This window comes from Meleagris gallopavo, chromosome 3 (genome assembly GCF_000146605.3).
Source record: "Meleagris gallopavo isolate NT-WF06-2002-E0010 breed Aviagen turkey brand Nicholas breeding stock chromosome 3, Turkey_5.1, whole genome shotgun sequence".
In the NCBI taxonomy this organism is placed as follows: domain Eukaryota; kingdom Metazoa; phylum Chordata; class Aves; order Galliformes; family Phasianidae; genus Meleagris; species Meleagris gallopavo.
Window position 1 is genome coordinate 4,706,032 of NC_015013.2, and position 22,245 is coordinate 4,728,276.

The following is a 22,245-nucleotide window of genomic DNA, read 5'->3' on the forward strand; positions in this document are numbered from 1 at the left end:
ATTAAAAAAAAAAAAAAAGTGATATACATCCTAAATTTCCTGAGCAATATCTTTAATAGTTAAGCTTTCTATTCCACTGTTTGGTATTTAGTATCTTGGTAACATAATTAGGAAAACAAGACGTACAAAACAGATACTCTTCCCGAGTGTTTATAATCTAATACCAGGAAGATTTGGAGAAGAATTGTCTAGATATGCCACTAAAACATAGCTGTGTCTTTTTTCTCTAATTGCCCTGTAAAAATTACTGTTTGCACAGTTCTGTATATCTGAATTGTATAATTCTGATTATTTAAATTATGGTCTGCTTACAGATTGGTTTTAGAATATTTTGGAGCAAGGGAAAGACTCATAGGGTCATTGGATCATGTCACTGGAGATTTCATGGTCTGTATTGCATTTGATATGAAACTCAAAGGTCAGTCACTTCCTCAGCTAAGATGACTGCCATGTTCTGTAGGGTAACTGTCCTTTCTTTTTTCTTTTTGTGATGAAAATGGGAGGAAGGGAAGAGATACCAGTGCTGAAGCTTTTAATGCTGCTGCATATTAAATTTTCTTACTGTAAAGCATTAACAACTTTTAACTCTGTTTAAAAATGAAGGGAAATCTGATCTTCTTGTAGTTGATTTTTATTCTTCAGCTGTCTCTGTTCACAGGTTTAGGCTCTTCTGGTCAGCCATGAAGATCAGAGTTTCCTTTTTGGTTTAAATGTGTAATGAATTTAGGGAAAATACTCAAGCTCTGAGACTTCGTGATCTGCTTTGTATATACCTGGAAATCCAGCCAGTTAATAGGAGTTTGAATATTTGTAGTCATTTGTACCTGTGCCAGCAGAAAGGTCATTAGTCTCTTGCTCAAGGCTGTTTTTACTATCCAGTGTACCATCTAGCAGTGTAACATGGCCAGGGAAAAGTAAATTATCTAGATTTATTACGATGTAGGATAACTGAAACATTTTTGTACTGACAAAACTCCTCTGTGAATCTGACTCATCTTTAGTCAAAGTGTATTAAAATGCCTGTTCCAAAAAGTCACATTCCTATGAAGTAGGTATGATATTTGCTATGTTGTAATAGCCTTAGAAAAAGTAACTTCTATCTTTCTAATTTGCTTTTGATCACTCAACCTTGAACATTCCTTTGTTTCACATCGTAGGGTGGTGACTGTATGTATAAATGGGGTTTTAGTTCTTTTGACCCCTGTTCTACCCTAAGGGAATGCAAATATTTGTTCTCATTTGTTTCCTGTGCAGATTGATTAACAAACAGGCAATTGTAACAAACTGGTAAAGCCACGGCTCACTGCATGAGCTGATAAAGTTGGTATGTGTCATTGTGTTGAAATATATATTGAAAAACTTCCAAAGGTTATTCATAAAGTGACGTGAGTAATAAGTGAAATGTTAGTAGTGCCCAAGATAATGTTAAAAACCATTGAGACAAGCAAACTCTTAAATAGCTATAAACCAAAGTGGCGCAGAGCACCTGGTTCAGAGAGGTAAGGATGCTTGGCTGATGTCTTTCTGCCACCCAGCATGGCTTCATAAATTCTCTAAACCCATAAATCCTGCAGTTGCTCAGGTTGACCCAGTGGACAGGGCTCTATTCTGGTAAGAAAAGGAAATAAATCATTTAGTGACACCATTTCTTTCCCAAGCCTTCATGGCCACCTGTGAAATTGCTACCGGACAATTATCTGTATTTAGCTTGTCTCAACATTTTAATGTACACTGGAGGGAAAAGTCAAGCTCAGGATGGCCCATTTCTATTTTAAACTATTCTCCAGTGCATAAATATCACTTTGTTGTTAGAAATTAAATATGCAGCGTGGTAAGAGGACAATTAAAATACTACTTAGTGAGCAATATACTTTTCTGATATAGGACTGATTCTCTGAAGTGTCACATACCTTTCTCAAGTCCTGAGTACCCAACAGAAACGTTAAGGAGTTTTCTAAGTCTGTCCTATTTTCCAGCTTCTGTTTGAATAGAATATATGAAAAGCATAACACAGCATTTGTAGAAGAAAAATCTTTACACATGGGGATAGCCAAATAGTTTTACATGAGCCAAAAGAAATAGATAATATTTTGCTGCATCTCCATTTTAGTGATTAATTTCTTTTCTTTTTATTGCTCATTTATGAAGAAATGAAAAAGTCTTTTTAAGGTTTGTATTTCAAACCAAAGTGAAATAGCTGTTTTCACTACAGGCACTTTTTCCTGTAGTGCTGTACATCTAATCTTGCCTTCTCAATATAGCATTTCTTTGAGTTAAAAGCATGGGACAGCAACTATTCTTGAATTTTTACTGAGTGCCAAGACCATCTACGATATTTGAAAAAGGATAACTTCTTTTACTTGTTCTTCACTCTTTCAGTGTCAGCTGAACATAAGCATAATAGAAAATTTTGTATGAAAACTGTATTATCTTGATGTGCAAATATATGCACACACATACAAAATATACACGTTTTCATATATCTCTGTAAGCACGCCTACTCAAAATGATTTCCATAGAAAAACTGTTTTTAATATAAATATTTATGACAGTAAGCCTGAGTGGATAGTTTGGCTGCTGATTGTTTTGTCTTCACTTTTGTTTTGCCAGCAGTCAACAGTGGAAGATGTAAGTACTTAAAGTAGATTATGTGATGTCTTGTGTATGTTTGCTAAATGTGTTGTACATGGTTGTTAAATTCTGTGAATGTTTATCATATGTTATAAATGTTGTATAAAATGTTATAAAGCAACTATACTTTATTCTGTTGGTCTTTTTTCTAACACTGCACCAGTTAAATGCTTAGCTGCATAGTGGCTTTGTATATTCAAAGGAGGCACTCAGCTGCAGCTAACATTCACCAACACAAATTCAACCACAGTGAATTATGCCTGAAGATGTAGGCTTAGATCTAAGAGACACTCTGTACAAAGTATTCTGAAATTCAAGTTTTTACAGAGATCTTAGCTCCTAGAACCCAGCTGGTGTTGAGTTCAGCTGTTTTGCTTTTCTCAGGCTCTGCCAGGTGCTTCACTGAGTTAATGAGCAGGTAGCTGTTCTCTGAATTGAGAAAGACCCAGAGTACTCTTATTGTAAGGGGCATTGCAAGAAAGAGGAAATTCTTGATAGAATAGGAGGGTAAAAATTCTGGTGGTTTTAAGAGCCAAAGGTCTCATGGTGCATTTCCAAGCATATGTGGCTCTTCTTGCATTGCAAATCCCCATTTGGTTAGTTTTATCTTGCTTGCTTAAAGTTCCCTCTAAGTTTCAAGTAGCATGACATTTTCTCCTTCCTGTTCTAAATGTTTTGTGTTACTGCTGTGTGTTGCACATGAGTATCTCATGGTAAATTATGAAACAGAAACATTTGGTAGTAGGATATGGAAAAGGCTCTTTGATGGACCCTTTAAACCCCTCTGAAAATGTACAAAACTTGAAGATAAAATCATAATGGAGCCAGAACATTGACTAATGTAAATATGCTCACAATTTCTGATGCAAATGGGGAAGAGAAGGATTTAGGGGTCTAGTGATGTTCATCTGTTAATGTAATCACAAACCTTCACATCTTAGTTAATGTGTAATTGTAGTGCCAGAGGGGTCAGGCTATTCCAGACAGTGCAATGTTGTGGTACCTCCTACATGAGAAATACCAGCAGTCTTATGTATTCTTCAATTAAATTCCCAATCTAGTCTTCCTCTGGAGTGAGTTCGCATAACTCTACATGCTTCAAAGGAACTGCACTGATTTATAGTAGCTAAGCGCTTGGTATTTTATTGATGTCTGCCACTGCAAATTTAAATATTGTGGCTTGCTTTAGAAATTAACTCTTTTCATACCTGTAAGTAGTTTAACATTAGTCACAGAAGTTGTCAAGTATAAGATGTGCCTTAAAGAGGCTAGCAGTCCCAGAGAAATTAGTTATCCCTCCTCTTCCTGACACGCAGTGATAGCCTGAATATATGTGTAAGAGCATGTGAGGACCCCAAGGACAGATGCAATGTGCTTATCCTCACTATTCACACTGAGTGTGACAAAGGACTCTCCGGGGAGCTTGTACCAGTGTGGTTCACCACCTGCTTAATTTAATTTTTTTTAATTCAATCAAAACAACTCTGATCCAAACTCCCCAAAACTGCAGTGACATTTATGCACTTCACCAACCATAGAATCCTAGGATGGCCTGGGTTGAAAAGGAGCACAATGCTCATCCAGTTCCAACCCCTGCTATGTGCAGGGTCACCAACCAGCAGACCAGGCCTGCCCAGAGCCACATCCAGCCTGGCCTTGAATGCCTCCAGGGATGGGGCATCCACAGCCTCCTTGGGCAACCTGTTCCAGTGCCTCACCATCCTCTGAGTGAAAAACTTCCTCCTAATATCTAACCTAAACCTCTCCTGTCTCAGTTTAAAACCATTCCCCCTTGTCCTATCACTATCTACCCCCTCCTGTTTATACGCTCCCTTCAAGTACTGGAAGGCCACAATGAGGTCTCCCCAGAGCCTTCTCCAAGCTAAACAAGCCCAGTTCCCTCAACTCTTCTTCACAGGAGAAAGAAGAGAAGCAGAAGAACCTGTCCAGTGTTTTAAGCATATTATCACAGTCACCTTTCCATTTCTATCTGCTGATTTTTATGGTCTTACATTAGCAAATGTAATACTGTATTAACATTATTTCCACCTTTTAATACAGGAGACAAATTTGATTTAGGCACGTTCAGCAAAATCATACAAGTTTGTTTTTCATTCTGTTTTAGGCGACGTTTAGAAAAATACTGTCTGTCCAGGCTGACCCTATCTTACAGCTCCTTGCAGCTTCCTTGTTTGAGAACAGGGCTGTCTTTTATGCCTCAAAAGGATGTCACAAATATAATAACACAAATAAAATGCTCTTTGGGAGAGCATTTTAAGAGCCAGACTTGCAAGCTGATACCACAGTATCTGTTATTGGCAGAAATATAATCCTTTGAATCACACATGAGCCCTTAGCATCTGTCATGTTGCTTGTTTTCTCAGGGGCCTAGTGATGAGGCTGCATGCAGTAACACCACGATCTTCTGAGGAGTCTACCTCAAGATTAATGGTTTCGTCAGCTTGTAGGAACAAGTAAATAATTGGGCACACCTGGGACATAGAAGTGTTCCTGTGTGTTTAGGGAATACTTTCTAACTAGTGCTAGTAAAGTGTGGATCATAGAAACCTGAGTGTTGCATTGCAGACAGGATCAAAGTGTGGTTTTATGGCCTCTTCTGAGTTTGGAGTGTATCTTTCTGTCTGTCTTTGTTTCTTTCCATCTATCTGTTATTCTGTTTTCTTTTAAATTTGTGTTTATTAACTCTAAAAGGAATCCTACCTAGTCAATATTGCATAACTTTCAATTCAATATAATGACATTAATAATTGACTGATGTCAATGCGATATCTGTTCAATACAGGGAATAATATTAGAGATGTCCATGCTTTATTCTGCAGTTCAGTTGTCCTTTCTCCAGGTGATCAATCCGTGGTTCAGGCCATGGTTCAGCAGTTCCCATACAGCTATGTTGTGCTATGCTGTAGCTGTCGTTCAACAAGCCTATGAACCTGCAATAATAATTCTGGATGCTTTGTAAAAGGTGAAGCTGGGGTGGAATAAAAGGCATATTTCTCCACTCTTCTTGTTGGTAGTCAAGGAAAGCTCTATCCCACTGTGAAGACTGAATGATTTCTATTTCTCTTTGTCCTTGCAGGTCAAGCCAGTTACTCACAGTAGAATCACTGCGTCAGCACGGTTTCGAAAACCATTCCAGGAGCCCTACACAATTTTGTAAGTTGAATTTTCAGTTACTGAGATGCTATTTTTTTTCTTCCTTTCTCAACTTCAGATGATTTTTGCTTTAAATGGTCCTTCAAATTATATTACTTTGCTTTATTTCAGCCTGATTGCTAATGGAGACCTTATTAGCCCTGTAGTGCGACTCCTTATTCCCAGGAAAACTCTGAATCACTGGGACCACATTCTTGAAATGGTTACAGCAAAGGTTTCCCTCAGAAGTGGAGCTGTTCACAGGTATCAGGAGGCTGAATATTTGTGAGATACAGTCGTTGTTTACATATGTTTTTAAAACTCTGGAAGTAAATATGGATTATGCCTGCTTTATAGGAATTTCCTCTATAAGAAAACTATCTTTAGAGGTCCTTTCTATGATTCTAGAAACCTGAAAATACATTTACTCTAGATCAGTTTCTTCTATCATCTCAACTGCTTTTTAAAAAGAAAAAGAAAATAAATACCAAAACTCTCAATATTATTCAATCGTTATTTCTCAACTTAATGTTTAGTTAGCAGGTATGCAATAATACAATGATAATCCAATGTATTTAATATAAATAATGAAATAACATGTTAAAATGACATAAATGACCTCTGTAAAGCCAGTCAAAATATCTGGAATGTCCTTTTTACCTTTAATTTTGAGAAAAGAAATTCCTGTTTTTAAATATGCCTTTTATTCCACCCCAGCTTCATTTTTTAACTCACTGGGGTAAACAATTTCAAGGAAAATGCTTTAGATCCTTTGGTCTTTGAAGACCTGTTCTCTGACAAAGGTATGCTTTATAATCAGTGAGTTCAGCCTCCAGGTAAGAGTCAGGGCATTCCAGTATTTTCCACTGCTCTAGTTGTTAAGGTATCCCTGGCATACCCTGTAGATAGATTTCAATCACCTTAAGGCCTTGAAATGTAAAATAAGCTCTCTAAAACAAGATCTGATTGTCGCTGCAGGTTTGCAAAATGATATGTGGTCTCTGTGATAAATTTTACTGTGTAAACAGGCTGCCAAAGATGTGCACTGGGAAATGACCGACGTTCCAGTGTTACCCCATGCAGAGCACATTACAGAAATCTATCCTTCAGATAGGAAAGGGGTGGAAAAATCATTCTTCATGGCTTACACAATTTCTGAGGCTAAGCTTGCAAAATATTTCTCAAATCAGTGAAAATGCAATAATCTGACTCAGTTCCTGATTACTTTTCCAGAGATGGTGCAGACCATAAAAGATATAATAATAATAAATAAATGCTGTCTGTTGAGTATTAGCTCTCATCTGTTTCTCCCCTCAGTCCTTCTTGTCGTTTGTTTGTTATCTGGCTTCTCACCACTGTTACTTCCATCAGAGTTAACCTAAACTCATTTTTCAGCTTTCTGGAGCTGATTCTCAGCTACCACAATCCTGAAGTGAACATAATAACAGCTGTTCACAGAATCATTTTTTTCTACTTCCTAGGATGATTAAGGTTTAAAAACCTGTTGTCTTTTATTCTCATTACTTCCTATCACCCCTTGGTGAATTTGAATGATATATATGAAAGCATACATAGTTATGCGTGCAGTTAAAATTGCTGTTGAGAAGTATTCTGTTCATTATCCTTTTCAGTATTCTCTTGCAATCTTTTAAAAATAAGATAATAGATAAGATAAAGATAAAGCACATAGTGCTTTGAATTATTTAATGTTTTCCCTTTTCTGGTCTTCTTGGAATCCAGTTTTCATTGGCTTTTCCTTAAAATGCTAAGAATGCTTATTAAATATACTGCTGGCCTGATTGTTGTTCTTTAATAAGTTACACATTAATTGCTGGGGTTTACTGAAATTACGTTACTGTTAGCAAAGCTCCTATAAGAACATTGATTCCAGGAAGGCTAAGTGGAGTTACAAGAACCTGCATTATGTGTATGGCAGTTTTTCTTCCTCGTGTCTTTAAAAGACATCCAAAGCTGCCGAGACTTTTATAGTTTCATGTGTGGCTTTTGAAAACAATTATTGATAATCATCATCATAACAGATATAAGTAAGAAATATGAGAGAGAAGACAATGAGAAAGTAGTCTTTCTCCTTGCCAGATTGAGCTTGGGGATGGGGTACAGCAATCTGATCAGCAAGTATCTGGTAGGCAGGCAGGTGTTTGAAAATAATGATTCCTCAAGTTACTGTCCACTTTGTCAGCCTATGTTTGCTTTGTTTTGACTGCCACTTTTTGGCTGGGACTAAGGAGGGAAAATGGAAGTTCATCACGAGCCTACAGTTCAAGCCTTTGATTATCACCCAGTGAGAGTGAGCAGAAATCCACTGCAAGAACATTTCCTGCATAATATTATCCAGAGAAGTATGAGAGAATCCAGGATGTTTTTGAATGGTTTGGACTAGTTGAGAGGGTAACAAGTTGCATAAGTAGTGTCACAAGAATTGTGTGTGTGTGATGCTGGTTATGCCAGTAGTTACATAAATATCTCCCCTTTTAAAAAGTGCATTTTTAATTCCCCTTTCTTCTTCAGTGACTGGTTTGGTTTCATTCAATTGTTATTGTCATTATTTTCTGGATGAAAAATAAAACTAGAAATGGCCAGGTGCTTGTAACTTTTTGGAAGTTACATTAAACAAAAATATTTGTGCATTACATATTAATTTAAATTAATTAATATTAAAATGTAAGCAAAGTGAAAGATCAGGTACAAAAACCCACAGTCACGTTTGTAAGTATCACTATGCTCTGAAGGTAATACCTTCTATTTATTTCCATGGAAATTACATCAGATACAAAGAGCAGAATAACACCGTTTGATAGAGCAAATTCTCAGCTACAAAACTCTATTTTTCAACAGTATTTTTCAACCACTTTTAGCTATGCATTTTCATCATGAACAAGAGCCTGCATGCTGCACTCATAAAAATTTGCACCAGCTGAGATGACTCACTGTTTCACAGCTGATATAATGGTATCATTGCTAGGAAAATGTTTCCCACCCAGTCCATCTTTAATTGGCCCAAAGAGATGGAAATCAGAAGGCACCAAATCTAGACTATACAGTAGATGCACAAGGACAGTCCAGCCAAGACTGACAACCCATAGAACAGATCCCACCCAAGATGTCAAGAGGAAGGTGTTAAAGACCGAAGTAATACATTCTTCACACTTGTTTAGAAATGGTGAGAACATTTTATCTGTCGTAGTGCTTCATATTTCATTAGTTTTAAGTGAGATTGGTCTACCTGTCATTTATGTCATTTTGCAAAATGGTACTGTTTATTATATTAAGACTTTACATATTCTTTCAGACTTTACACTTTAGATGGAAAACATGTTCAGAATGGGTCAGACTTGGAGAAAGGGCAATTTTATGTTGCAGTGGGTAGAGAAAAGTTTAAGAAGTTACCATATGGTGAGCTGCTGTTTAGCAAATCTACAAGGCCACAGGGGTAAGTTCCATATTTCTCATTCTTGTACGTGTGTCAGAAATTTATAATTCATAAAACATTTATAAAAGGTGGATGGATGGGTTTGCTTGAATGGATGCAAAGTTTTATTGAAAATGTCTAAGTAAGTAGAGATAGAAATCAGTAATAAAAGAGAAAATGGGAATGCCAGGGATTATTTTGGCTCATAAATAAACCATCGATCATATTTCACAAAATTCTTATCAGACAAAGGTTTATTTGCCTTGGCTTAATTTTTTTTCCTAATTCACAAATGAGATTATGAATTATTAGCTAAATGAGATTATGCGTAGCTACATTTGTCAGGGTCTGCTTGCATGGTAGTGCTTTATGGAAAATGTACTCCTTTAAGAGTGCTTAATGTTTGGGTCATTTTTGTAAGCCGGCATTACGACATAATAGAGCCCTAAACAGGGTCTCTGTAAGATGGAATTTGGGCTTTTGGTATCTTTGAAATGTGAAGTTAATTGGGAGTCATTGCAATGAAAGAAATGGAAATAAATGGAAACCTGTCCCACAAATGAGTTTAGGGCATTTGTCCCACATAATGAATGTGAATTTTGCTGTGTTTATTTATTTCAGTGAGCAACATGAATAACAAAATATTTTGAGAAATAAAATTTAAAACAAATGAATTTAAAGGCAGTGGAAAATATTGCTTAAGATGTTTTGATCAATTGATGATACAGAATTTTATTGAAATTGCTGGAATGTTTCATTATACTTGTTCTATCCTACACTAACTCACTGGCCAGTGCCCTAGGGATTTAGAAGTAGGTTTAACTGTGCATTATGGTGAAATGTAATGCATTTTTTGGACTAAGGTAACAATTATGTGTTTAAATGTACTCTAGTGAGCAGAAATAAGTGTAATTTCTGCACTAACTGCAATTAGTGGATAAAACAATTAACTGTTGCTATAGTTTTCTTGGTGTTGCTTGATTTAGTGATAGACTGATAGTATCTATGGAAGAAACAGTGCATAGAAAACTCTAAGGCATGTCTTATTTCTGCAGTTCTAAAGGATCGGTACTGCCCCCAATTGCAGGATCTCGAAAATCTAAAGGCAGTGTAAGTATCAAATGCCACCATGGTGTTTGTTTCTAATTTTGCTTAATTCCAGGATGAAAGCTCCTTGTCCTCTGAGTTTAATTAAATCCATAGAGAAAAAGCCACAGCCACCTGGTAGATGGCTTGATGAATTTGTAGCAATTTATAGTGTCAATTAGATAAAAAAAAAAAAAACAAGAAAATATTGTCTCAGAAATGGATGCCTTATTCTTTAAAAAAATCTTCCCTAGCAAAGAACAGCTGCTGCGTTGTGGTATTTCCCATAATACTTTTCAACTATCTTTATGTATTTGCTCGTAATAAACCTGTTTGTTTATTCAAATTATGCTCCTAAAGGAAAAACACAGGGCCATTCACACAGCATATTGCAGAAAACGGTGTTTCTGCATGCTGAATCTGAACAAGGCCCTAGACCAGTTTCCTGACAATGTGTTTTGTCCCTAGCTAACCATTACAATACAGAGATTAAGCATCCACTGCTTTATATCATGTGAAGCTATTTACATGTGTAAAAATGAGTTCACCGTACACTTAGTGCCAAATTAGAATATAAATGTTTGTTTGCACCAATTATGTACAAGTGAAGTTTACTGTACAAGACAGCAGAGTGTCAGATTTGCAGTCTGACATTCTAATTGTGTTAGTTGGTCGTATCCACGCACTATTCACAAATCAAAAATCATTTTGTTTACAAAAAACCACCTCTGGAACTTCTTAACAAAATAAGGAATAAAATATACAAGTCTCACTTCCATTCTCTTGCAATGCAGCATAAAGAATATAGTATCAAAGTAATGTTTGCTATTAAATAAATGAGCTTTGCAAGCATTTTTTTCCAAGCAATTATTTATTAATTCTTTTATCTCCTAGTACTTAAAAGCATATAGAGAAAATAATTTATAATCACTTTTATTCCATATAGAGATTGTAATGAAAGAGAGTGAACTGGTATAGATTGTGGAACTGCTTAAGTTTGGTTTCTACATATTTTTACTGTTATTTCTTGGGAGTGGCAGTCTCCAGTTTGAATTAGAAGAGGCCGAAATACTTCTGCGCCCTCAGTTTTCTTTATATTGAAAGGATAAATGTTGAGTGGTATTGATAAATAAGTGCATGATTAGATGGTAAAGTCTAGGTGGCATTTAAGTAAAATATTTAAAATTGAACTTATCTCTCTATTGTACAAAAACCAGAAGAATCACACAAAATGGAAGAGATTCAAACTTTTGTTCAGGACATCTTTTTCTGAGCAATTTTAATTTTACATAGACGTTGCTTTTAACTTCAGCAGCGAAGTACCCAAGACTCTTGCAGAATGAAAGTCCTTTCTGGTGTGCAAGTTCTAGAATGTCATAAATTGTTCATGCAGCTACAGTAAGTGAAACACTAAAGCAGAGTGTACTTGCCTTCCATGATTTATCAATGTCTGTGACAAAGTGAATGGTTCCAGATGCTGACACGGTTTTCTGTCCTCTGCTTGAGTGCTCTGTTGTTATACTGAGCGTTTTGACAGAACTGGATTAGTAGGAAAATACACATGCCATTTAAATGACAGAATTAGGAGGGTGACATCCCCTGTTGAGAGGCAACGATGGTTCAGTTGTTAATCTCTTCACCCACCTCAGTGTGATGTTAACAGCATTGTAAAGAGCTGCTATATGCAGCTAAGGTTTCTATGATATTTCTTGTGAACAGATTTAGACTGGGGAAAAATATTGTGAATAAAATCTCAGACTACTAGAATTATTGGTATGTCCAGTACCGTATATAAATGTAAGCTGAAAACATCAGGTTCAGGTTTCTGTTGCTTATTCTGAATTCACAACCCAAGAAGCAGGGAGTTGGGTGATTTGCTTGGTGGCGATTCAGAGGTGACATGCTGGCAGACCATTCTGTTCATTTGGTAGTCAGTGCTCCTGCCACATAAAGACTGTCATCCTTTCCCAGCCACTTTTGACATTCAGCAGGTCAGTATCTATTTTGCATTTACACAGGCAGTGAATTATTCACGAGTTACATCTTCACATACGCATAGATGAGATGCACACATACGTGAATGAAATACAGCCATTTATTTATGTGCATGTATAGATTTGCCTAACCATTCTTTCCATCAGATGAAACGTTATTTCCTTGTGTTAACTGTGTTGTTTTCTTCTGTGACTGTTTGAGGAGCTTTTAATTAGTCAGATCATGTAGAAAGTTGATAATACAATTACAGTTTTCCAAATTTAGATATTCTTCAACTGTACTGATTGTAAATTAATACATTTCTTTAACACCTGATTCAATTCCATAGATATTTAAACTTTGGAATAATGTTGAAACTTCTTTATATTCGTCAGTGATGATGATGAACACTTCTTTTCAGGGAAATGATCGGCAGTCTAAATCTACTGTTGGATCCAGTGACCCTGGGGAGACCAGTTCCTCACCTCAGCTTCCAATAGAGAAGGCCAAAAAATGCCATAATCCAGAGGATTCTGTGTCCAGAGGACACAGTTCTAACAAATCTACGAAAGCAAATCAAACAGCTTCCACAAGATTCCTGCAAGGTAATGGTGAGTACTGAGATAAACTCAATCATAGCAGAGTGGCTTTTAATCTCCTGCTAAACCAGTGAAACGCAGAACTAGTACTTTACTTTACTGAAGTAATTTTTGCTTAGAAAAGTCATTAACAGGCCAATTAATATCTTTAAGTAGAAATAAATTATACTTTTCATAACATTTGACGCTGCTTCTAACTGCTGTTTGTGTTCATAATTAAGTGTGCAATAATCACCTGTGGTTTAAAATTTCAGTGTACATCATCCAACATCACTGTGTTTACGTCTGCATTTGAGTTGTAAATTTACTTTTTCAGTTGGAAGAATTTTGTAAATTTGAGTTTGAAAAGAACAGTGCAATATTTTTTTGTATTGTAAGAGCTTTTTTCAGAGTAAGCTTGTTGAATTTTCATTTTGTTTCAGTCTTGAGTCAAATTTTATTTTGTCCTGCTGTTGCTAAGTGGATATAATTTTAGCCAACTGTTTTTCAGTAGTTTTTTTCTTACTGAAGAACGGTGACTGTATTAAAAGGAGTGTGACTACAACTGTTCATCCTTTACAACACATAAAACAGCTCAATAGTTTCTTTCCATTGAAATTATCACGATGTATCCTCAATTTTACAGATTAACTGATGCATGCTAGAAACATTTAAGGGAGCAACTATCAGATCTGACCTCTCAGACAGGGCTGTCAATGGTTAGCTTAATAGTTTTGGGGGCTCAGGGGAAAGCCACTGTATTTAATGTTTATCCACTCCAGATATCTTTGATTATTGATATGTTTTTCATTTAAAAATAAATAAATGCACTGACTTATGCTGGGAAATGCTGGTACGGAATTTTTCATACAGACCTCAAAATCCCTGTGTTCTGATCTAGTCCTGTTCAGAGTACTGAACTGCTCTGTTTAGAGACTTAGCATGTAATCACAGAAGGCTGAGTTTGTCAGGGTCCTTTGGAGGCTATCTAGTCCAACCTCCTGCCCAGAGCAAGTTGTGTGGTACCATGCCCGAGTGGCAAAGCCACCTAGTCTGTAGTTAGGCAGATCTCACTCAAACCTCATACACTAAGAGCAGACAAAGAAGGTTATTTTTTTCTGATTAGTGTCATTAACTTGATTTTCTATATATTTTTTTCCATCCTGAGGATTTTTGTAAAGAAAGTTTTTGCAGATGTTTTCTGGAAGAAAGGAGATCCCTCCTGCCAAGGCAAGAGAGATACCTGTTTTTTGTGGACCTTATATTAGGTTAGAAGGTTTCAGGTAACTTCTTTTGTTTTCCCAAGGGTGGAAAGAGTACTGGAAGCAGTAATAGGTTTCTCTGTCCTTATAGCAGGCAGTACTGAGGAACAAGTCATACTTTGGTAGATAGCAAATTTAGTGAGTTATTTCTCTCTCCATGTTTAGTGCTACCACTTCTCTAGCTTCTGACAGAAATGTTTGGAAATCCTCTGAGTTTATTAAAGAAGTGATTGCTTGCTGTTTCCACTTCAGATTTTCCATACTTTGTGAATCTTCTATGACTAACAGCTATTAAAGGCAGCCAGTTCTCTAGTTTCAGCTAAAGAATGTGTTGAGAGAAGTTTTCATTTCTCTTCTCTTCATCCTTGTTGTATGAAGGCTGCTAGTGGATGTGAGGTTTGATGTGTGTACTGTTTTTCAAGTCTGGACCTAGCTGGTCATGCAGGCAGTTACTGAGGAAGATGATGCTTCTGAGTTGAATTCAGACAACATGGGATGAGAAAGTCCAAGCCTTGCAATGAGTTTCTGATGGAGTGCAATCCCTGCTCTCATGATTTCTGTTGATGAAGAGATGTATGCTAAGCCAGTAAGAACTATTTTCTTTTCCAAGCACAAAAACCAAACCATTTCATCCTCTTGTAAATGTTTAGGTGAATCACCGTGAGCACTGCAGACTTGTGAACTTTTACAGGCTTTATCTTTCTCTAATTAAATTCCCCAGTATTTGTTCACCCAATCAAGTTGGAAAACATTCCAGGAAGCAGTAGCCTGAAGATTGTTATTAAGAGGCTCCTGTCTCAAAGTGATTCTCAGCTCTGTTTGTGTTTTAAGAAGAAGAACATCGTCATTATTTAATTCTTCTAGTTCAGCTTAAATGTACTTATTTGCCACATTTTTCAAAGAACACTCCATGGTGTTTTACTCCCCTCCCCTCTTCTGTCTCTATTTTTTTCCCTGGTGCTCTGTGTTAAGGTTTTTTGTTTTGTTTTGTTTTTTCCTGTTCAGAAGAGTGAAATTAAAATTTCACATTTTCTGCATTTTGCTTTACAAGACCTTAGGAATGGTAGCTGGTATCCTGCACTTACCATTTCACTTGAGAAGCCATATATAAGTATTTTGAATCTCTTAAATCTTAGTGGATCGCTTACTTCTTAGCAGAACTCTTTTCCTGGGTAAACGGTTCATCACTGTGTAAAACTAAACATTTGAAGGAGGAACGTGGTGTTTTGGAGAGGAATTCCAGTTGTCCCTTTCCTTTTCCAGCCCAGTCTTTCTTTCTTTCCCAGTCATTTTGACTGAAAATTTGTAAGGGAGCACTCTAGGCCACTTAAAATCTTCAACCTTTTCCCACTCTCCCATCTGTGGAAGAAGTACAGAAGTGCTTGCTGCAATAGGTTTTTGTAATAGTTGCTAGCCACATTCTGAAGTAGTGGGTCTCATCATAAGAAAAGGTAATTCAGGCCCTTTACCCAAATCATTTTCTAAATTGTTTGAGATCTATTGGACTGGTAGAGGAACCCAACATTTCGGAAAGAGCTGGTGCTGCTGGCAAAACATTCGCTGTTTCTTTTGACCCACTGAAGCGAGTGATGCGTTTCACCACTTAAAGAGAAGCAGACACGACCCTCTGGAAGAGAATGGTGTTTGAGACACATTGTTGGAGATGAGGCTGAGCTGAGCAGACAAGCTACCAGTGTCAAATTGTTTGCATTTTCATAATCACTTTGTTAACCCAGCCAAACCTGAAGGCACTACACTCAGTGCAATTTCTTTTTGTTGTGTTTTGAAGCATTGTAGATTGGGTAACTTACCTGGTGGCAAAATCTAAAAAGAAAGGAATCCATAATGTACTTGACAACATTCTTCTTGAGATGACAGCACACAAAAACTTTTTTTATGTGCTGATGTTGTGAAAAAGGCACAAAAATAAACTATTTTTTAGGGATATAGTTTAGGTACCAGAAAAAAAAATAAATCAATTGCATCATTAACATTAGGCAATAAAATGCACCTCTAAGATTGTTAGAGCTACCTAACACTAATGACTTTGAAATTAAGTGCTTTAATGTGCGTAGAGCACATTCCCATGGAATTCAAGAACATCATTCAGACAGATAGGAAATGTCTATGTTTATCAACATCCTTCTCCTTATGAGATGATATCCGGAGATAACATTTCTTTTCTAAAAAATAATATGGTGAGAATATTACAAGTGGATCTATTCTTGAGTGATCTACTAACAGTAGATTGTGAGTTCTCAAGTAAGAACTTTCTTAGGTGTATGCATGCAGAAAGATTTTTTTCTTCCTCTGTTGAACCCTAGGAATCCACAAGAGGAGTCAATACATTATTCCATGCTTGGTAGCCAACATCTACTACTTTGTTTTAGTTTTCATTGTTGTTTTTTTTTTTTTTCCAGTGAAAATGAATAGCAAGCCTTTTTTCACATAGTCAAAAGTACTAGGAAAAAAACATCTCCATGTGTAATACAAAGTATTCTTATACTACTTTTGAATATTTTTGTCAGTATTTGTCTGTTTGTGAGAGTCTCCGGCATTTGGAGGCAAAATACAAGGAAGGAGCACAACTTCCTCAGAGCAAAGGTCTTTTCACACAACTCTGACCCTGCCTGGATTTCCAGTGTAGTCAAAACATAGGCAGTTTGTAGGGATGCAGTTTAATGAGCATGTACCACAATGCCCTCAAACTGTCATTGTCTCTGCAACTGTTATCTGTCTCCTGATTCTTGTTTTGCTTTTTTTTGTTGTTGTTGTTTTTTTTTCTTTTTCTGATGGTTTTCATGCTTCAAGATGGAGTGATCTGAAGCTTGGCCAGCAAGTCTGTGGGAGCTGGAAGCTGATAGACTGGAGTGTTGCAATTTCTGTATCCTCCTGCTCAGCCAAAGTCTCTGTGTCAAAAATTTCCCTTGACAGATAGTGCCCTGGTGTTCTCTCAGCTTAATGCTGAACCATAAAAATACAGGGTTGCAGAGATCAGCACTACACCGTATTTCTGTTCTCTATTATTTGGAATGGTTGAACTGCTATTTGTTTGTTGTTTTTTTTTTTGTGATGATGTCAAACTTACTGCTGAAGACGTTATTTTGTGCCTGGTTTATATCAAATTTCCCAATTTATGTTTTACTAGTTGGATGTTTTTTTCATTCACAGAACCACATGTTGTGTTAAATATAGCACAGAAACTTTATTAACTACGTCCACCGAGTCATCTTTCTGTAGATGGGACATGGGAAGTTCTTAGTTGTTTGATTTAATACATATTTTGGAACAGAGATAGGTGGTGAACTTGTCCCCTTCAAAAACTTTCCTTGGAAAACCTCATCAGAGCATCGTGAGCCCACAGACTACAACTCTGGCAGTGGTGGAAAATGAATAGATGTATCAAAGTAGGCAAAATTTGAAACACACTGCCCTTGTTCAAAATTGGTACTGCTTTATATGGCACATCGTATGAGAGTCGCCTGGCTCCATTTTGACATGCAGTCCTTTCTTTTCCAGAAAGAATTATGAAGTAATGCAGTGTCATTACAAATTTTCTTCCTAACCAAGGAAACAAAACAGTTTGCCTCTTTTAAGCAGGCCAGGATATTACTGGCTTTTCTGCCTGCTTCTTTTGACATACTGAGGCGATTGCTGGCAAACCAGTGGAGCAGGGCAGAAAAAAAATGTCAAAAATATGCAAACACAGAAAATATTTTCATATCCATTTGATCTAATGTGTCTGTCACACAGCCTGTTGTTCTTGCCCTAAGAGGCTCTTTGGCTTTAACCTACCTGAACATCTGCCAGAGCCATCTGAATGTACTTGCCACCTCCTTGAAAAAGAAACAAACAAACAAAAAATCCCAGAACAAATGTGAGGATCATTTATTTATCACAACATTTGAAGTGTTCTTTGGAATATATGCATTCTTATACATATCAGATCAGGCTCACAAGGTTGCATATTTAGTGGTATCACAGAATCACAGAATGGCTGAGGTTGGAAGGAACCTCTGGGTCCATATGGTTCAACCCCTTATCCAGCAAGGACATCCAGAGCAGGGTGTCCAGGTCCATGTCCTTCCAGGTGGCTGCTGGTGATCTCCAAGGATGAGACTCCACAATCTTGATTTTCCAATCAAAAAGGAAGAAGAATTAACTAAGATCATGTAGTCCAACCATCACCATCACCACCATGCCCACTAAACCATGTCACTCAGTGCAACATCCACTGTTTTATTGAAACTCTCCAGACATGGTGACAACCACCTCCCTGGGCAGCCTGTTCCACTCACCACTGTTTCTGAGAAGAATTTTTTTCCTAATATACAACTGAACCTCTCCTGGTGCAAAGTCATTACCTCTTGTCCTAGCTATTTACTTGGGAAAACAGGCTGACTTCCCACATACTATAAGGTGTTCTGTAGCACCCATGGCAGCTTTTGTGACTGAACTGTTGCCACTCTTTCTCTCTTTATCAGGATGACCTCTGCAGCATTCTCCATCTACCTTGCTTTGTTCCCTTCCTCTTACCCTCCTACTCTTTGTTACCTTTCATTGTTCTTCCATCTAGACTTTCCACTCTTTTTCCAGTTATCTTCTGACACTTCTTCTTCCTTCTTGGGTCTACATGGCTCTTCCTTCATTTTGTCTGACTTATTCTGTTTTCTTTACATGCTGTTTCTTGGGCTTTCACCAAGTAGTCCTTTCTGTCTCACGCTGCTTCACCAGGATGCTGGAAATGAGTTCAATTCTCATTTCTGTCCCAGCTTTTCTGTTTGACTTTGAACAGTTGCTTGGGCCTAGATATATTCTACTGTCAGTGAAGAGCAACGAGGAGAGATGTGTAACAGGAGCTACTTCAGCCTTCCTAAGTGGATACTACTTCTGAAATTCCATTTGTGGGGCTGAGTGTATGTCACCGAGCAGCTGTAGAAATGCTTGTATTGCCAAAGCTCTGGTGGAATTGATGAATAGGGGATGAAAAGAAAGACAAAACCTCTTCTAGTTTACCTCTCTATCTGGTTATCCTTCTTTGATCAGGCTGGGAGCAAAGAGGGACGTGCTGTCCACTTTTGGCTGTTTTATCCTCCTTTTTTACTCAACAATGTGTAACTTTGCAATAGGTAGTGACATGTGCTGTGATTTTGAAGAGTGGTCTGGCCAAGAGGCTGCATCAGCTGTATGCCAGATTTCTCTATAGAGTAACTTCCAAGCTTAAAAAGGTTTTGTTTTTTTTTTATTTTACAGAAGTCATAATTCATAGCTTTGTACCTTTCTTTTATAGCTCCAAGTCATTATTTGTGTGTGAAATATAACTTTCTTCTGATTAATACAGTTTTATTCTTTTTAACTTATCCATTAAATGTGTGTTCCAAAGCCCTTAAAAAAAGCTGTTGTTTGTACACTTAGTGGTTGATTTATGGATTTTGAGTTTTTAAAGTGAAAGTAATTTTCTGCACAATTGCTGGGTGTTTTGTATTAAAATAATGAAAGTGAGGCAAGAACTCACAAGGGCAAAGAATGATGTAGTTTTGCAGTTTAAGTATTTGTTAGAAGCTAATGTGAATGCTGTGCTACAACTATGAAACAAGAATAGAATCAGAGTTGTAGAATGTCTTGGGTGGGAAGGGACCTTAAAGATCATTTAGTTCCAAGGACCCACAAAGATCATTGATGGGGATGACTCAAATTTAAAGTAACATCATTAAGAGCATTATCCAAATGCTTTTTATACAAAAACAATCATAGGGCATAAATCATCTCTCTAGGAAGCCTGTTCCAGTGTCTGAATACCCTTTCAGGTATCTGGTCTGAGCTCTAGTGTGGCTTTGTGCCATTTCCACTCATCCCTTCACTAGATGCCAGGGGATAGAAGAACACCTTCCCCTAATCTTTAACTCAGTTTTAAGAGGAAATCTGCATAGAACATCAGGTATGGCATCTGCTTGGGGTATCATTCTCTAAACTTCTTTCAGTAAAATTCTGAACTTTTCAAAGAGTATACATCTGGACTGCTGAATATCAACTGTGCACTGTGGGCTAGAACTGTTACTGTTCATGTTGCTCAGCTGAGAGCCTTGCTGGTATAAGAGCTATCTTTAGTTAAACAAGGATGAATAGGTCTGATCATTGCTGCTTTGCTGCCAATGCAGATAATAACTGTGCTGAGGAAAGAGAGGTCATTCTGTTTCTTATTTGCAGAGATTTTACAGGGTCTGGAGGCTAATTATTTGCACGACAGGAGATAAAATAGGTAAGCCATGCTGCTTAACTCACTGAGGGGTGGAATATAGGTTTACTGAACGCTCCACTTGGAGTGGCTGGAATAGGATAGACTTTTCAGGGCTTTGCATTTGCTTTGTACAGTATAAGCCATGCTCGGGAGAATGTTGACTTTAAGATTGAAGTCAGAATTCAAAAGGCTGGTGCTAAGCAGTAGTTGCTTTATCAATTTCAAAATGTAAAGGACCATAATGATGTGTCCTTTAAATAAATGAATAAATTAAGTGCTTAGAAACAAAGAGAATAGATGAGGTTAACAATCAAAGTAGGGAAAAGGAAGAAAAAGCCTTATACTATGACACACAATTTCTTTATTTTCTGTATTTGTATAAAGAGGAATGAGTTGTTAAAGCTGTAGCAGAAATGCTGTCACAGCCTGAAGCAGTGATGGAGCACCTGGTGGGAAGGCAGGCCCACCCAGGGGAGCTCAGGTGCAAGCAGTGCACATGAGTGAGTGGAAGGGGTGGAGCCAGGATCTACTCCTTCCCAGACCTCATTTAAAGGTTGGCCATGGAGGCAGGGGGTGTCTCTTGCTGAAGATTCCTGCTTACCTGAGGCCTTCTAAAGGTAAGCAGCTCTTTTCCTTTGTTTCTGAGGCTGTAGCTTTTGGGGCTTATTCTCATGTGCTGCAGCCAAAGACTTTACCATCTTGCTATTATTGTGATGCTTTCCATCCCGTTCTAGCATTACACTGACTAAGGCAGCTTTTCCTTTGCTTTACCATTACCACACTTTCTATCAGTAAATGGGACTGCATCATAAGCATTAAAGCTCTAGGAGTACCTTTTGTAGACTCTGTTATGATATTCAGATGCTAGCAATTGGTAATAGTGTGATATCCCCTTAGAAATGGGGTTTTTCCTGCATAGGAAAAAATAGATTCTTTGAAGCTTGCAGCTGCGATAGTATCAGGTGAAGAAAAACAATTTTTCATTGTCTCACTAGTATCATGTGTATATTGCTTCCAGTTTCTTTTTAGTTCTTTTTTACTGATGGCAGAAGTCACAGGCACGCACATACAAGCCTGTCACCAGAGTGACAGTATTTTGTTAGAGACAGTGATACTTCAAAAGAATTTTGTTCCCTTCTTCTTTTTTATTATTATTATTATTATTATTATTATTATGAAGGCATATGTCCTCTCTGTTCCTAATATCAATCAATTCAATTTAAAGAGCCACAGATATATTTTTAAGACTTGTTTTTAATTTAGCAACATTTTTATGAGGCAGTCCTTGTGGAAAGTCACATTAATTATTATTATTTTTTTTTAACAATCACATAAACTTTCTTGCTTATACATAGAGCATGCAGTTAGTAAGCACTTCTGATTTACATAAAATATTCAGGGCAGGCTATTGTTACAGTGATTTTTTTTTTTTTTAATATCTTCTTCAATCAGTTTCAAATTTGTAATGCAGTGAGTATATAAATAATTTGTGCTGCAATAAATGTTTTAGAGATTATTCTGGTTAGGTAAGGAATTTACATAAGAGCCATTAATTTCTATGTTTAATTATTTAAAACATATAGATTACTTATGAGTTAGTTCAATGTATAATTTAATTACTATTTAATAAATCAAATTTTCCTGTTAGAGGGTACAAAAAACTCAGCTGAAATAATGAGTGACATGTGGCACAAAGGTTTGCTCAAGTTATATGTGCATCAATTCATTGTTTCTTTCTGTACATACTGAACTGAATACAGTGGATGTCTATGTATTTAGACAACTGATAGCATATATCACAAAGTGGTGTTAGCCAAAATGTTTTGGAGATTTCAGTTTTGCCATAGCAGATTAATCTGTTGCGTGCTTCCCAAGGGGTTAGGCAGATATGTG

General features: G+C 37.0%; 1 protein-coding gene across 4 annotated transcripts in view; it reads left to right on the forward strand.

Moving 5' to 3' along the window:
• The window catches only part of DCDC2 (doublecortin domain containing 2), a 54,376-nt gene that overhangs the window by 14,621 nt on the left and 17,510 nt on the right, over positions 1-22,245 (forward strand). For 2 of the 4 annotated variants that reach the window (XM_010708295.2, XM_019613704.1), the window contains exons 3-7: positions 5,729-5,805; positions 5,917-6,048; positions 9,095-9,235; positions 10,270-10,324; positions 12,696-12,885. In XM_010708295.2, coding sequence (XP_010706597.1) covers positions 5,729-5,805; positions 5,917-6,048; positions 9,095-9,235; positions 10,270-10,324; positions 12,696-12,885 — 595 coding nt within the window. The remainder of the gene's footprint in view (positions 1-5,728; positions 5,806-5,916; positions 6,049-9,094; positions 9,236-10,269; positions 10,325-12,695; positions 12,886-22,245) is intronic. The other 2 variants (XM_010708296.2, XM_010708297.2) reach the window with 2 other exon arrangements.